A 17,275-nucleotide genomic window follows, 5' to 3' on the forward strand; every position below is an offset into this window, starting at 1 on the left:
TTCCGCCCCTGGGTGAAACTGACATCCGGGGCCTTTGAGGGCGTGCGCTCCAAGAGACCATAAAATTCTTTAGACACTCTCGGTTTCCAATCGGACGAGCGTGGAAAGCAAATCGGACATTGACATTATTTTTGCCGGTAAATGTTCGTAATGTTTTAACGTTTGTAACAGCGCGCCCCTTCGGAAAGCTTAGGAGCGTAGGAAGTCAATATTTTGAGTCAAGAAGTTAAGGAGCCGGGCAGCCCCTCAGGTGCCGGAGTCCGCATGGGAGCCGGAAGTGTTACGTGCGACGCTGGCGGCTTCTCGCCTCTATGCCCGCCTGCCCCTCCCCCGCCCTCCGTCGGATTCTCCTCAGGCAAATTTACCTCAGGCGATTTCGCTTCTTTTCTGCAGGAGACTCGGGCGGGTTGGAGGCGCCTTTTCTCCCCCCGGTTCTCTTCTCTGAGGGGCCTCATTATGAAGTGTGGCATTGCGGGGCCTCATGTCAGAGGTAGCGCCAGAGGCAGAGCGGGAGCCCCGCCAGGGACGGTGGAAAGGGGGTGAAGTGGAGGCGCAAAAATGCGACCTAGAAGGGAGTTGAATCCTTTCATTCACCTACAAGAAATGCACCAAAAACGATGAGCAAATTGTGAACAAATTAATACAGAATGTTAACAGGCTGCATTCTATCCTGTCGTTAATTGCTATTTCGTATCATTCATATTTAGGCTTCTCCTCAGGGCAGCTCCTGTGCACAAGTGGCGTTTTTAAATATAACTTTATTTAAAAGAAGGGAAAAGACAATAGAAACGACATAAAGAATCTTAAACGGTGTGCAGAATAATAGATTTAAGCTACCACAACAATATAAGCAAAAACAGCAAAATTTTGTAATATTACTCCTCTCCCTCTCTTCAGTTATTTATACCCAAAATTTTATACTCACCATTCTATATTCAGTCATATACATCACATTTTTATTCAACATTTTGAGATCTTGATTTTATAATTGATCTATATCCATTGTTAACTATTGGTTTTTCCTAATTTCCAGCTATGTAATCAAATCTCTCCCATTTTCCTGGAATTCCTGTGTTGGTCTGTTGTGCATATAAGAAGTTAATTTAGCCATAGACACATATTCATACAATTTATTTGCCCATTCAATCACATCTGGACAAGATTCTTCCATTCGCTGCATATGCAACTCTCGCAGCTGTCACTATATACTTAAAAAGTTTTTCTTTGAACTGAATCCTAAAAATAAGTTATTAAATATCTTACCGAGTAATATCACAAAAGCACGTGCCAAACTTTTTAAGTGGCTTGTTTTTTAACTACCCGGGTGGACTGCCCTATAAAAATTTGGAGGGGGGGAAGTTGCTTATCCTGGAGCTTCTCTGTGACTAGGAGAGCGAACCTAAGCAGGTTTACTCAGAAGCAAGCCCCATTTTATTTCACGAGGCTGACTCCCAGGAAAGGGTTTTTTTTAAAAAATTGCAGCCTTCCCAAAAACCTACATTGAGGTAGTGTTGTGTAGTGGTCAGAGCATCAGGCTAAGAGCTGAGCCAATCAGGTTCTAATCCCTATTCTGCTGTGAAGCTTTGCTGAAGCCTCTCCCAGCCAACCCTACCTTGCAGGGTTGTTTTAAAGATAAAGTGGGGCAAGGGGGATATGATGTAAGCTGCATTGTTTCTGTGTTGAGGAAAAAAGGGGGGTATGAATAAATAAATATTGGGGCAACCCTTCACCCAACCATGTATATTTTATTTGCATGTATTCGTATCCTGCTTTTCTCCCCAATGAGAACCCAATCAGCTTACATCATTATTCTCCCCTTCTTCATTTTATCATCACAACAGCAACCCAAAACAGAGAGAATGACTAGTTCAAAGTACTCCCAGCAAAATTCATGGTAGGAGGGGGGGGGGACCTGAGTGTCTCAGACCATGGTTTAACTGATAACATGCACACTGATGAGGTTTGAACAGTTAGTGACTAAAAAGAAAAGAGGTATCGGGTGTGATGAACAGTTCAATTAAAATAATAATTTAGCATGCAGTACTGCTGAAAAAAAGGCTAGTTGCAACATCTTGAGGCAGGACATACCTTAATTAATCTGACAGTGGATTCCATATTGCATGAAGTCCTGTTTCCTTTTGTCAGGATCCTCTGCCAGTCAATTTCATTGGGTGGCACCAAGTTGTAATATTTATTTATTTAAAACATGTATGCTGCCTTTCTACTAAAAATAGGGTTCCCAAGGTGGCAAATATAGCATCCCTCTGCATATATAACATACAATTTTAAGGTGGGTAGCTGTGTTGTTCTGCAGCAGAACAGCAGGATTTGAGTTCAGTGGCACCTTGGAGACCAACAAGATTTTCAACGTCTGACTCTTGAAAGTTCATAACGTGAAAATCTTATTGGTCTCCAAGGAGACACTGGACTCAAATTCCGCTATAAAATTTTAAGGTGACATATTTTAACAAAAATGTATGAAACATATATCCAAACTATATCATATTGATCCAAGAGTTTAGGTCAAATTCATCCTTGCCTTCACCACCACCCCAACTTCTAAATGCAAGAAAAACATGAAGTTTTCCTTTTAATTAATACAGTACACTTAGGGGGATTTATATAATAAATCAGACTGCTACCATACTATTTTTCTTCTCCAGTATTTGGACGGGCCATATATGCCTTAGCACGAATCAGTGATGAATTCTGGTTTGATCCTATTGAAAAAGGAGTAAGTAGATTTTGACTTCAGAAACACAAATCTGGAACTAAATAACAGAATGGGAAAGATAATCTTGCAGACTTTAACAGAATTGTGTTAATGACGACACAGTTTAAAATAGCTGCCTAGGTTTATCTGGCTGAGCGTTATCTGTGAGATCACAGGATACTGGATGCAAAAAATCATTAGGTTCTATTTTGTAAAGGGAATAAACTAATTGAAAATGCTTTGTTAGAAAACAAAATCTTTAATGCTTAATTTTGATAGGTACTTAGAAAATTGCTTGTTAATGGAGCAGAATGAAAAGGGCTTACAAATACAATGTATCTCTTTGCTTTGAATACAAGCTGGAAAGGAAAGCAATGATTTACATTTATTCATCTGATTTGGCAAAGGCAAAAGGGAACTGATGCAAACTTGTATCCTGTTTGGCACTTTGACTTCACTCTTAGCTTCACAAATTTAATTGAACTGACCAATTTTAGTCTGGAATTAACCTCTTAATGAATTACCAGCAGACTAGCTATGATGTTTTGTGTAGCATTACCCCAAACTAAATCCATTAATTGCACTTGGTTTAAGCTGGAGAGACTCTGCATAGGATTGCATTGTAAATCAATTAGTACTTATATATAATTAGTTTATCTATGGATAGCTAAAAATAAATTGCACTTGTCTCTTTCATATGTACTGTGTCCTGCATACAAAGAATAGTGGGATTCCCAAGTATTACAACATGGTATTTTTGTTGGCTGTCTGTAATTTCCTGCTGATAAATACTCAATTATATTCACAGCTTTTCCTAAGGTCAGTAAATTCTTCTCGATCAGCATATGCCTGTGTCTTCTTTTCATCTATGTTCTTTCAACACTATTCATGTAGAAATGCACCTGAGCTTTGTCTAAATGAAAACAGTGTACGACTTAAGTGCAAATTAACAATAAAGGTAAGTTGTAATAGATGTGACAAATGTATACAATTTTATATATTATATATATGGTATATAATATTCATATATTTTATATTATCAAAAACAATTACATTTATGATTATTTCAGCAGTGTAGTATATCTGTCTAAAACTTGACAGGCTTCTTAATACAAAATGCAGCAATCAACTATAACTATGTACTTGATCAATGGATAATGTTTTTCTATACATCACAAAAAACAAGCAGGAATATGTTTTTCTGGTAGCTGCTAGACTTTTTGAAAAACTTATTTCATTTTTAAACAATACTAGTATACAATGTAGGAAATAACAGTAAACAGTATACAGTAAATTTCATATCGACACATGGATCTATATCCTATGTATTTGCTAATATGTCTTTTATTTGCAAGAACTGAATATTCATTCTACAAATTCTAGTATCTAAACTTTTTATCATGCTTAACATTGCATTTTTAAGGACTATGTTTTGCTTTTAGTGAAATAGTGTTAATAATATTTTTTCTTTCAGGCAATTCTACCTGTATTTAGATGCTGTAATAGTTTGGAAAAGAATGTAGATAAATGCAACATTTATATAAACATTAAAGACTGCCATATTATTTTTCAACTTTTCTGCAAACATGGTAGGTTAAATAGTTATCATACAATATTGTGACTCTGTTATGGGCTTTAGGGATTACAGCGTTTTTTAAATTAGGTTCTAAGACTCATACAATCATACAATTTCCTCTGATAGTTTTAGACATGTTTCAAATTGAGGGGGCTTTCCAAATCACCTTCTGTACATGTGTGTGTATGGTGGGGGGGGGCATATTTTATTTAGAAAGACTTCCAGCAGGCTGAGTTGCCTGAAACAAGGAAGTATAATTTTATAATTTTGGATTAATTACATACATTCCATAAAATAAAAATCTTAGTTGACTGAGCTCTATATTTCTTTATTCAAGTCACCTGGTGACGCTGTAGAGGTTCCAAACCAGTGTCAGACTTCTCTAATTGAATAAAAACAACAACAACAGTGTGCTTATAACCCACCCTTCTGGGCGTATTAGTACCCACTCAGAGTGATGAAAAAAGGCAGTGTTATTACTATCCCCACAGCGCAGGTGGGGAGCTGGGGTTGAGAGGTGTGGCTTATCCAAGGCCACCTGCAGAACTCATGGCAGTAGAACCAGCAGAGTGCTCATTTGCATCCCAACCACCTAAGCAGTAATGCTTACATCAGCGCTAAAAGAATGGCTAACAGCAAACAAGTTGAACCTGAATCTTGACAAGAGGAGGTCATGTTGACTGGGAAAGCTGAACTCCGGAAGGACATTATCTTTTCCAATTTTTATGGAGTCCAGCTGATCCTTGCAGGCTCAGTTAAGAGCTTAGGATCCAGCTTTATTGCTGGAGAAGCAAGCTAACATCATTGCAGGAAAAGGCGTTCTTCCGCTTCTCTTTGTTTTTGTTGCCTTAGACAGGTTTTCATTACTACTGCTTTCCAGTTCTGCAATTCTTACCCTGCTGCACTTTGTTGGAGGTTGAGGTCATTGCTGTCTGTTTGAACTGCTTTACATATTTTGTAATCTGCCTTGAGACTGTGAGAAAGAGGGCTATAAATGAAGATGATAATGATAATGATAATGATTGATTGATGTGGCAATCCCAGATGACAGTTGAACTGAGGAAAAAGATAACAACAAAGTTCAGCATCTCTGGGAGAAACATACAGCATTTATTCCTGTAGTGATAGGAGCACTAGGTGTAATTCCACAAGAACTAACTAAACACCTAAGTGATATTGGCATAAACAGGATAACAACTGGCCAGTTTTGCAAGCAGCTGTACTACTTTGAACATGCCACATACTAGGGTGATACCTCACCAACTCCTAGATTCTTGTATAAAATCTGAGTCAGCAAGGGACCAAAAATTCCTGCCCAAAACATCTGGTAGACTATGGTAAATAGAGATAATAATATAGTTTTAAATAACAAACATTTTCCGCACTTGCAACCTTAATATAATATATAATACACTAATTATATTAAGGTTCTTTAATTAGTGCATTTATATATTATATTTAGGAAAGATGATTAAATGGTCCGATGAAATGGAAATTATTTCTTTATTTAGGATTGCATGAATAATTTGTCACAAAGAACATGAGACCTGAACTTTTATTTTTAAAATGTTGAGCTCTACAAGTGACGCCTTACACAGGTTGGACACTAGTCGGCTTCCCTCAAGTTTTGATGGGAAATGTAGGCATTCTGGTTTTACAGCTTGGCTCTCCATTACAGCTGCAAGACCAGGATGCCTACATTTCCCATCAAAACTTGAGGGAAGCCGACTAGTGTCCAACCTGTGTAAGACGTCACTTTTAGTTTGGTTCTTAGTGTCCACCAGAGAGCACTAGATGCCGTCTTTCTTTTAGCAAGCCCTGCAAAAGAGTGGGGGCTATCTCTGTTAGGAAAAGTAGATAATAGGCATTTGATATAAGAATCTAAGGGCTAGTGCAGATCAGATGGCCGCTTCATAAAGGCTACTGAAGCCGCTTCCCCCAGTGTCTAATTCTATGTAGAAAGCTGTTGGTATTGGTGCCTGCCTTGCAAACCAAGGTCACAAGCATGAGAGTTTAAAAACAAATACCTGGCTCACCTGGTAAGACACTGCTCAAGAACAGCTTGCCATGTTGAGATACCTCTTATGGAAAGCCATTTCCACGCGCATTGCCCCCAGGTCTGGCTTTGTGAGTACTATGAGTCCAAGTTTGGGTAGTGGCATCTTCAGATGGCTTCTTCCACAACCACATGGGGGGGTGGGAATTGAATTAACGAATAATACCATCACCACAGCTAAACTAGTGCTATAAATTGTAACACAGCCACGTAGTCAATTTTAACCTACTATACACACAACATAAAACTAAACAGACAATTTCATACTAAAAATGAAAAATTTAAGAGAGTTAATAACAGATTTTTCACATGGGATGAAAAGATTTCTTAAGATTTGGCTCAAGGTCCTAGGCAACATGACAATTCTAGTTTGTCTCTTCCCACTTCAGGCATTGTGAAAACTCATAACTTATCTTTTCAAGAATGTGAACCTTTGCAAGCTGTGTTTACAAAGCGACTGTGCCCCAATGTACTGAGGGTACATTCAAGGTAATAAAATGCCTGTCATAATATCAATTCATGTGATTTTTGCTACAGATTATCAGATTTCTGAACAACCCCCAAAGCAGATTTTGAAGATGCATGGTATAAATCCTCTAAATAAATGCCAGTTACATTTCAAGGCTTTATTTTTTATGTTCCAAACTACTCGTTTTGATGAGTGCAGATAATAAGATAGGCAATGGAAAAGAAAAGATCCCTTCCTGTGGGCCACCTGGAAGGACTGTTATTCAGGAACCCCATGTGTACCTCTACCAGCAGAACACAAAATCTAAGAGTGGGGCAGACCTATTTTACCATCTTTGCCCTTCCCACTTCTACCTAGTGGAGAAGACAGAATGGGTAGAAAAGGTAAACAGGTTGATACCGAAAACAGGATTTTATAGTCTGACTTCCACTCATTCATTTCAGGCCTTGCCCTTTTATGGGCAGATCTTTTTAATTATTATTTTCTTTTATTTTTTTAAACCAAACAAACAAACAAACAAAAACAATGTACAGAAGTAAAATAGAACAACAACAAAGTCTTAGTGAACTATATACAATAAACGTCATGCCAATATAGTTAAAACAAAGACAACTAGCATTTTTTTTTTCAATTATTTGATAGTCGTTGCTTCAAATCTGAGTAACAAAAAGTAAATGCTTAGGTGGAGAGTGATTTGTATTGAAAATGAATTCAATGAATGGTAACCATTTTGCAATAAAATCAGTTTCTTTCAAATAGTGTTCACTCTGGTATAATTCGTCATGTATTTTTTCTTGTATATAGTGGTCCCATATTTTTTCTAACCATTTTTCTGCTGTGGGAACCGTCTTTGATTTCCAGTGTAAAGCTAGCAAGTTCTTAGCTACAACCAAAAGGTTGCTAATTAGATCTTTTCTTATTTGTGGAATTTCGAAAGTATCCCATACATTCAAGAATATGATCTTTGGATCAAGGGGGATTTTGTAGCCCGTTATTTCTTTTATATAACATAATATATCATTCCAAAAAGGTTCTATTCGGGGGCATTCCCACCAGCAATGTTTAAACGTTCCTATATTTCCACACTCTTTCCAGCAGAGCGGAGGATTTGTTTTAGTTATTAGTGAGAGTTTTCTTGGTGTTATGTGCCATCTGTGAATGATTTTGTAATTTTGGATTTGGGAGGTAACTGTCTTAGGTTTTAGAATGTTTGCAGTCCATATTTCTCTCCATTGTTCAGGTGTTAGCTCTATGTTGCAATCTAAGTGCCAATTTGTTTGGCATTTTAGAGTTTTAATTTGGTTGAGAGATAAAAGGATGTTGTATAGTTTAGAAATTATGGACAGATCTTAAAGCATATGCAGAACTGCCAGGGAATTCTAAAGCGGGAGCCATCACCTGGTCGTTCGTCCTTTGTACCTCAGGTGCTGCTGTGGTCAGGGCTTTTTTTCTGGGAAAAGAGGTGGTGGAACTCAGGGCCACACAATGATGTCACTTTGGTTCAGCTGGAACAAGGGGGGAGTTTTTTAAAGTTTAAATCACCCTCAGTGAAAATGGTCACATGGCCAGTAGCCCCGCCCCCCCAATCTCCAGACAGAGGGGAGTTAAGATTGCCCTCCGCGCTACAGAGGGCAATATAAACTCCCCTCTGTCTGGAGATCAGGGGGTGGGGCCACCAGCCATGTGACCATTTTCAAGAGGTGCCGGAACTCTGTTCCACTGCATTCCAGCTGGAAAAAAGCCCTGGCTGTGGTACTCTGATCTATAATTAAAATTTAGAGTTGAAAATATGCCAAGATGGAGGATAATTCACAGGATGTTGCCTTGCCTACAGTGCTACAGTGAACCAGATGTGCCCATTTTTGTTATTAATATAAAGCCACAGAGAGCAATTCATAGCCTTAAACGCTGTCACTCTCTCAAACTTCTCAGGCAGCTGTCTGAAATATTGATTCATTTCCCAACATATCAAGATGAAGTAACGTTATCTGTAATGCCTCTGAAAGCTTGTTTCAAGACTTATGTTGAAGATGAAATGGGTAAGAATTTAGCTGTATAGCTTTAAAACATCAGAAAAATGATCAATAAGAGCATTCTGTGTTCAGGAAAACATTGTATTGTGTCCAAGGAAAATGCCTGACGCATGATGTTTAAAAGACTTTTTTGAGGCTACTTCAGGTGACAGTAAGAAGAACATCTTAGGCAAGGACTGTTACCTTTTTGCAAGAACTGTTACACAACAGTGTCAGGAATCCCATTCTGGTCCCATCCCATCAGTTTCTAATTAAGTTCCAAGGTTGGGCTAGGCCCTTCAGGCAGCCTCTCTTGTAAGAGTCAGAACAGGCCAGTGAATCACAAAGCCCCACAGAAAGGGCTAGGGTCTCCCTTCCAAAAGGAAACAATGGATGAGTTTAGCACCAGCCAGAGCATGAAAAGGGCACCAATTCCTGCAATGGGGTGAAATTACTGAAAACTTGATAAAACCTTGAAGGAGGAGTTCCTGTCACGTTTCTCAGGAGCTAACAAGGGAGCAAGAGCCCCTTGCAGGATAGGCCGATGTCAGGAAAACATGGTTTAGGATTGGAACTTTAAGCCATTTAGACAGAACACCAGTTTAGTCAAGCTGCTATAGTTTTCTGTATTATTTTAGCTCTGTTTTGCGTTTTCCCATGTATCTGAAATCTTTCCCTGCATGCAAGAAACTGCATATGCTGTTTCCTTCTTATTTTGTTTTCACACAACGTTAAAACCTTGTTGTTTTAAAAGAGCCTATGTTGCCCTCAGATCTCTCGGGTGCAAAGGGCTGGCTACATGTTTGGCTGTGCACGTGGGAGAGAATGGCAAAAGTGCCCCAGCCAGAGACAGATGGTAGCAGCTCCCCAGTGAGAATGTACGGGCTGTTGTTTCAGGGGCAAATAATAGTCAAATGGCTCCAGGGAGCCTGGGGATGGTCCACCACTGTTTCTCCCTTGCCCTTCCTGGAGTGTGTCACAGGAATTATTTTTTTAATGTAACACTTAGATTATTATACTAAAATTGTAGTATTTATTATTGGCTTCAGTCAATAATTGCTTTGATGTAAGAAAATGAATTAAGGAGAGAAAGAGAACCTTTAAAAATCCAGTACAGTTCTTGGAAGTGAGCCAGTGTTGTATAGTGGTTAGAGGAGGAGGATTAGAAAAGCCCAGGTTTGAATGTGCTATAGAAGCTTGTTGGGTAACCTTGGGTTAGTCACTCTTTCTAATGGTTAACTAACCTCCCAGGGATGATAACAGGGGTTTTATTCCATTGTTTGGTAAATAGTATGAAGTAAGGAAGTGCTTCTTTGATAGTGCTGATAATCTGTTATTCACTTTAATTTTGTAAAGGATTAGCTAATGTACCATGATGTATTTTTCTAAATCAGATTTCATGCCTGACCCAATGTTAGATGTAATATCTACTGACAAAAGATGCTTGCAGGATGATTCACACATTTGTTGAGTGTAGGAATGCTGTAATGTGTGAATGTCATATACATATACTATACATCCATACACACAAGTTTGAATCCCTGGAATCGTTCCATTTCTTTTTTGAGGCTGGTAGATAGTGGAAATAGTTTATATGACAAGAATAAGTCACATGACAAGATTGTATGTATGTCCAATTCACACGTGGAGCTGGCTCACGCCCTCCATTGATGCTCTACTTTTAATGAACATATGAAACACTTTTGGAAGGCATTAGTAATAATTTTTACAAGAGTGTTTACATTTTTATTGCTTTTGTTTTATGTTGTCATGAATTTGAACAGATTTTGCAAAGGCAATGCATACTGAGATACATCTTGAGCCAGAGGAATTTGAGTATTTTAAAGTTGGAGTAAACGCTGAAATCACATTTTGCCTTAAAGAGCTAAGGGTAACAATACTAATTGTATTTTCTTGAATATGCTTTGAAATTGTATAATTGTGTTCTTCCATGATCAGCTAGTAGAATTTTAGTGCTGATGCTGAATGAAGGGCATTAGGGAGGAAGAAGAAAATTACGGGATAAATGTGATAAAATGTGGAACTCTCAGAAAAATAAATCTGTGACAGATCCCACTGGAGCAAAGTGAAGGTCTGTATACTCCAGATACCATGGTCCAGACACGAGCCTGGCTACATCAGAGCTGCAGGGGCCACTTAGCTTAGACCTAGCCAGCCATGCAGCAGGCAGCAGTGGGTGAGCCAGCCATCATCACTGGCACCACTGCCTAGGACTGAGAGCCAGTTTGGTGTAGTGGTTAAGAGCGCGGGACTCTAATCTGGAGAACTTGGTTTGATTCCCCACTCCTCCACTTGAAGCCGGCTGGGGGACCTTGGGCTAGTCATGGCTCTCTGGAGCTCTCTCAGCCCCACCCACCTCACAGGGTGTTTTGTTGTGGGGATAATAATGACATACTTTGTAAACTGCTCTGAGTGGACATTAAGTTGTCCTGAAGGGCAGTATATAAATTGAATGTTGTTGTTGTTACTGAGTGGCTCTGGCAGAGCTACTAGGACTTAACTCTGCTTGCTGTGGCCCTCAAAGAACTTGTTAGTGGCCCTCAAAAAGCTTTCTCTTTAAGTTAAATAGTCAATCTGCCCCGTCGATACTTCCAGGAACCCAACAAGTAGGGCAGTAAAAGAACAGTAACTATTTGTTTAAGATACTAACGGCAAGTTTAAACCAAGTCTGCAATGCTTGAAGTTAATTCACGTCTTTCACTTGTGTTTAGGGACTGCTGGCTTTTGCAGACACTCTCAGTACTTCAGTCTCTGTACACTTTGATGTTTCTGGAAAGTAGGTTGATGATGGGAGTTAATTTTTTAATGTTTTGAAGGTATATTTTAAATTTTAAAAGTTAGCTTTACTCAACTAATAATTGAGATTGCCTAAACTAGCAGCAAACTCACTTTCTGAAAAGAGCTGTGTTTCCAAGGGTGTGTTTTTTTGGTACACAGCAATTTCCTGCAGAAATAGAATTTTCATATAGGAAGTCAATGTGTAAACACAACAATCTGTGAATTAATCCCATGATAAAACATACATGGGGCACAATCCTAAACACTGTTAAATATGCATAGACTCATTGTTTAATTTTAGATGGTTACACTGGGAAAGGTGTTTTTCCTTCCTGGGCGCTCCCTTAGACCCACATTACCCTGGAAAGCACCACTTGGTTCCTCCTGAGAACATCTAGACTGACCCAGTGAGAAGGTGCTCTTCTAGCTCAGTGCTAGGACAATAACAAAATGACAGGATGGAAACCCTGGAAAATTCCTCCCAGCAAATTATATAGTGACCAGGTGATCTGGCACACTGGGGAGAGATTCAGAGAAGTATCCTGGAGAAATGTATTGTACTAAGGAAGCCAAAAAATGTATTTATAAAAAGGTTTATTAATTATATCTGCAGGTATGAAGGTCTTGAAAAATTCGGGGACTCCCCCGAGAATGTTTCTTCAGTTTTTCTAGCAGTGGGAAGGAAGCACTGCAAATTTCTCCTATGAAATATTTTCATAGTGAGAAAAAACCTTGTGTTGAAAAGCATTCTACTCATTCCATATGTATGGCATGAAAAAGACTTGAGGACTTTTCTCTGTTTTTGTAATTGAAAATTTGGAAATTTTGTGGAGCACTGAAGAAGTGAATGATCTTTTCCCCCTTTTTGGAATGACTGAAATTAAAGGCAAGATTTTACTCAAAACAAGTAGTGTAAGATTTTGTTTAAGATAGAGCATTAGATGATAGTCTCTGTGTATACTGTAGACATACGTTTTCAAGATTTTTTTAAATTCAAGTTTTGCCAACAATTATCTTATAATGTGTTTAATGATGATACATTAAAGAGTTTGTTTTCATTATAAACTTTAGCTTAATATCCAAACATGTTGGTACTCCTATCTATTGTGACTCTATGACAGTGTCTCTGTCTAAACAATACTTTCTCTTGTTTACTACAGGATTTTTTTCTGCCTTTGAATCCCCCCCCCCTTTCCTCTCAGATGGTAAAAATAAATGTGCTGTGGTAACCATAGGGTGCAAAATTTGTAACTCTTTTTCAAGTACTGGGTATACTTACAATTTTTCTTATAGAAAAGGAAGACATCAAATAGTACAATTTTATATGCAAACTAAATTGAGAGCAGAATGAGAAGCTAGGATTTTCCTCTGCGTATAGGCTGGGATATGAAAATTATTTTTGTAAGTCAAAAGTATGAAGCAGATACTCAACCCCTGTTTTTAATTTAAAGGCCAGTCGCTTTCAGCATTGAGGATATGATGGTGGAAGCTAATTTTGTTTTGGCTACCTTAGCAGATATTGAAAACAAGGAATCCTCTCATCAATCTCCACTCCTCTCACAACGCCAGAAAAGGTAAGGTAGATTACAAGTCAGTGGTTTCTTTAACAATGCTAGATCGAAGATGGAAGAGGTAGGATCCCTCCCAAGTCCACTGTAGGATATAATTTACCCCAGTGCCTGTAATAGATACCAACCCATATTAAAACATTTTTGAGTCACTGGAAGGAGGTGCTGGTTGGGGAAGATTATACAGCCATCTCAGTCTCCAAGTATAAGCTTATATTAACAAGAATACCTTGTTACTTGCTAGCTGCTATTTCACAAAAACACTTTTCATGCCATCATTAATATAATTAATTTAATTTATTGCATTTCTAGCCCACCCTCCCCACAAGCAGGCTCAGGGCGGGTAACATTAATATTACAGTGAGTGACATAAAATAAAAAATCAATAATACAGTACAAGATATAAAATTAAAACCAAATACAAGCAGCAATGTGTGATGTTAATATACCTCATCAGGAATTAGGGTAGAGAGGGCAGGTTGCAGATGTCTCAGCTAAACAGCGCACCAAGGCCACAGCAGAGAGGCTGACCAAGTAGACCACCCAAACCTCAACCACTACCATAGGCCTGGCGGAACATCTCTGTCTTACAGGTCTGGTGGAACCGTAACAAGTCCTGCAGGACCCTAGTCTTGATGGAGAGGGAGTTCCACCAGGCTGGTGCCAGGGTCAAAAAGGCCTTGGTTGAGGCTAGGCGAACATCACTGGGGCCAGGGGCCACCAGAAGACGCTGCTCAGCCGAACGAAGGGCCCTCTGGGGAACATACGATGAGAGACAGTTCTGTAGGTGTGCAAGCCCCAGTCTTAGGGCTTTGAACATCATAAACAATATCTTGACCCGGAATTCAGTCGGTAACCGGTGCAGCTGGCACAGGACAGGTCGTATGTGTGTCCAAACCAGCATCCCAATGATGCGTGCTGCTGCGTTCTGGACCAACTGCAACTTCCCGATCAACCTCAAGGGCAGCCCTGCGTAAAGCAAGTTACTGTAGTCTAATCTGGAGATGACCATTGCTTGGATCACTGTAGCCAGGTTGCTGGTTGAGGGATAGGGAACAAGCTGCCAGATCTGCCAAAGGCAGAAAAATGCAGATGTGGCAACCATCATGACCTGGGCTTCCACTGATAAGGAAGCATCCAGGACCATGTCCAGGTTCCTCAGTGTCCATCCAGGGCTGGGAGCCATATTCCCAACCCTGTTGACCCACGGCTCAGATTCAGGACTTCCGTTTTCATGCGGTTCAGCTTCAGACACTGTGCTTCAACTACCCAGTCATGGCCTCCAAAGCCCTGGCCAGAGTATCCGGCACAGCATCTGGTCACCCATCTAACAGTAGATATAACTGGGTGTCATTTGCATGTTGATGACACCCTAGACCGAAATTCCGAGCCAGCTGGGCAAGGGGTCACATGTAGATGGGGAACAACATCAGGGAGAAGATTGCCCCCTGGGTCAGAACAGCAGTGTTAATTCAGTATTGTGCAGGCGGGTGACTCATGTCTTCTCAGGCCCTGTTCATATGCTGAACAGAATCCCAGGTAGTGGAGTAAAACTGAGCAATCCTTCACAGTACTATCAGGGTCTAAGGGGACCATGACTCATGCAGCCCAATCCTATGCACACTGGCTTGAAACTAAGTCCTAGTTTGTTCAATGGAGCCTACTCCCAAGAAAGCACACACAGTGCGGTAGCCTTCATCAATTCCCAGTATGCAAAACATATAGATTTTGTAAAACAGTGTTACTATATATATTAAACTGAATAGGATATCTTGAGGGCATTTCTACAGAAAACTACAAGGCCTTAGCTGCATTCTGTTTAATTACTTTAAAACAGGACATTTATGTTTGCATACAATGTATAAGCAACATTTATATATCTGATTTCTTGTTCCGCCTATGGGCTATTGCACTCTCTCTCAAAATGCAAAAGAAGTCAGCGTGAGCCCTTTCTGAGCGTTCAGGTGATGTGCAGCAGAACACACACAAGGAAAGGCTCACCACTTACTTGCCAATGTGCTTTGAATATACTCCATAGAAGTCTGGAAAGAAAGAAGATACTAGCAAAATTCCAAAGCTATTCACTTATTTCAGTTCTGTTAAGGTTTTCTTTGAATTAATGGCCACCCCAAAACAGCAGATACATGCAACTAGAGCCACAGACCGCAGCATTTCAGAAGCAACAGATCTTGCTGGAATGCAGTAGTTTGCAGCACTTCTGATTCTATGGCATTTCAGGAGTCCTGCATCAGAGAGAAGCAATAGAAGCATCCTCATTTCCAGCACTGACATTATAGATCCAAAGCTCACAACTACAGCAAAGGATACCATGAATATGGAGGAAGTTGTGCCAACTCATGCTGATTATATTAAGGTAAGGGAAAAGGCTAAAGATAGTGGCTTGCATCAGAAACCAAAAGTCCCCCATCCCTAAATTGAAAGCAACATTTTTGTTGGTACTAAACTGCTGTTCATATATTTTCTGCAGTGTCCCCACACAGATAAATTCTGTTCTGTGCGAAAGCAGTGGCTCAGAGTTGTTTAGCACCTATAGGATATGCCATAATCTACTCCAGAGCTCAGCAACACCAATGGCAACATTGGCTGTAGTCCATTTAAGTGCTTTAAAACACCCTTTTTCTTTCCTGCAACAGTCAACAGTGAAATTGTTTTATTCCAGAAACCTCAATTAACTAAAAAAAAGTTGTTGCCAGTGAGAAAACAGATTAGGATTAGTTGGGATTTAACAGATCCTTCCTACACTTAACCATTTTGTTAACAGAGAAGGGCAAGATCCCAAGTGCTACTTGTAGCCACACACAAGGGCTTACACATATCCAGTGGGGTGCCTGTTTTTCAGCAGCTGCCTCACAGCCTCCAAACTAGTAGCTCACCTTCAAGTCAAAATTAAGGTAATAAAGCACTGAGTTGTATTTAAAACCTTCCAAGAACCCTTGAATACAGATTATTTAAATCCCTTTCCTTTGCCTTATAGAAATTGAGCATGACCTGATTCCAAGAGAGTCAGCCTCTATACCAGATGTGGTCTTAACATGCAGAATCACAAGGTTTTGGCAGGTGGTTAATTTTCTCTCTCTTCCTAGTTTCAGTCTTTGTTCTTTGGGGCAGTGTCATCCAAGGAGCAACGTATCACTGGCATATTCCATAGTTTAGCAACAGCAAGTGACAATGAAGAGGATTTTGGCAACGGACAAATTTCCCAAACATTTTAACAGTACAAAGTATCTACCAATCTACTAATAGGGATGGATAATTATTAAATAGTATTCAAATGCCAAGTGTGTAGCAAAGTTGAGCATCTGTTAGTGTTAGGTTTAGTAAAAACATTGAATCCCACTACTTTATATTGTTAATGAAAGTTTCTGGATTATGTTGTATTACTTATTATAGTCTCCCATTCCTATCAGATTATGTACATTTTGCCATGTTTGCCTTTACAAGCACGTATTGCAACGTTTTATGACTTTTCCCCCATTGGAGAATATACAAGGACACCTAATTCACCACCCATTAATCCAAAAACTGAAAAACTGTTCAAAGGCATTTTTAAAAAGATGGGAATTGATTAGAAGTCTTCCCCCCTCTTTTTAGAGATGCATACATTCTTCCAGAAGAGAGAATACATTTGGCTGTTTCAGCCCTGGTAACAGGCAGTTACCCACAGCAACCTAACAAAGCAACTAGTCACACACTGCTCCACAAGCTCTGCTTTTCTTTAAGAGGTACTTCCCTCCAACCCCCACAGGGAAGGAAAATAGGTACTGAACTGCCATTGTAATTTCAGTGTGGCAAAACAAATCAGATTGTAGAGAGACAGAAAAGCAGGCAGATTTGGTAGATCATTGTGTTTTAGTGTATGCTAGGAGAAATGTCTATTTAAGCTGTGCATTGTATCTACATGCTTCCAGCAATAAAGTAACTGGCATTTTCTCTTCTTTGATAGAACCCTCATTTTATAAATTTTTGCTATTGGTTTTTATATGTCACCATCTCCCCTTCATCCAAAGAACCATTTTGATCCACCCAGAACTACTCCTATACAATCCCTCTGAAAGGCCTTC

General features: G+C 39.5%; 1 protein-coding gene across 1 annotated transcript; it reads left to right on the plus strand.

Moving 5' to 3' along the window:
• The first annotated feature begins 456 nt into the window (after nt 1-456).
• Nucleotides 457-16,972, plus strand: RAD9B (RAD9 checkpoint clamp component B). Its single transcript, XM_054995883.1, has 11 exons — nt 457-490; nt 2,664-2,734; nt 3,522-3,671; nt 4,188-4,302; nt 6,735-6,834; nt 8,747-8,853; nt 10,611-10,717; nt 11,559-11,623; nt 13,077-13,199; nt 15,432-15,567; nt 16,298-16,972. The coding sequence occupies exons 1-11, from the start codon at nt 457-459 to the stop codon at nt 16,424-16,426; spliced, it is 1,137 nt and encodes a 378-aa protein (XP_054851858.1). The 3' UTR covers nt 16,427-16,972.
• The last annotated feature ends 303 nt before the right edge of the window (nt 16,973-17,275 follow it).

Source organism: Eublepharis macularius, chromosome 13, assembly GCF_028583425.1.
Source record: "Eublepharis macularius isolate TG4126 chromosome 13, MPM_Emac_v1.0, whole genome shotgun sequence".
NCBI classification, from domain to species: domain Eukaryota; kingdom Metazoa; phylum Chordata; class Lepidosauria; order Squamata; family Eublepharidae; genus Eublepharis; species Eublepharis macularius.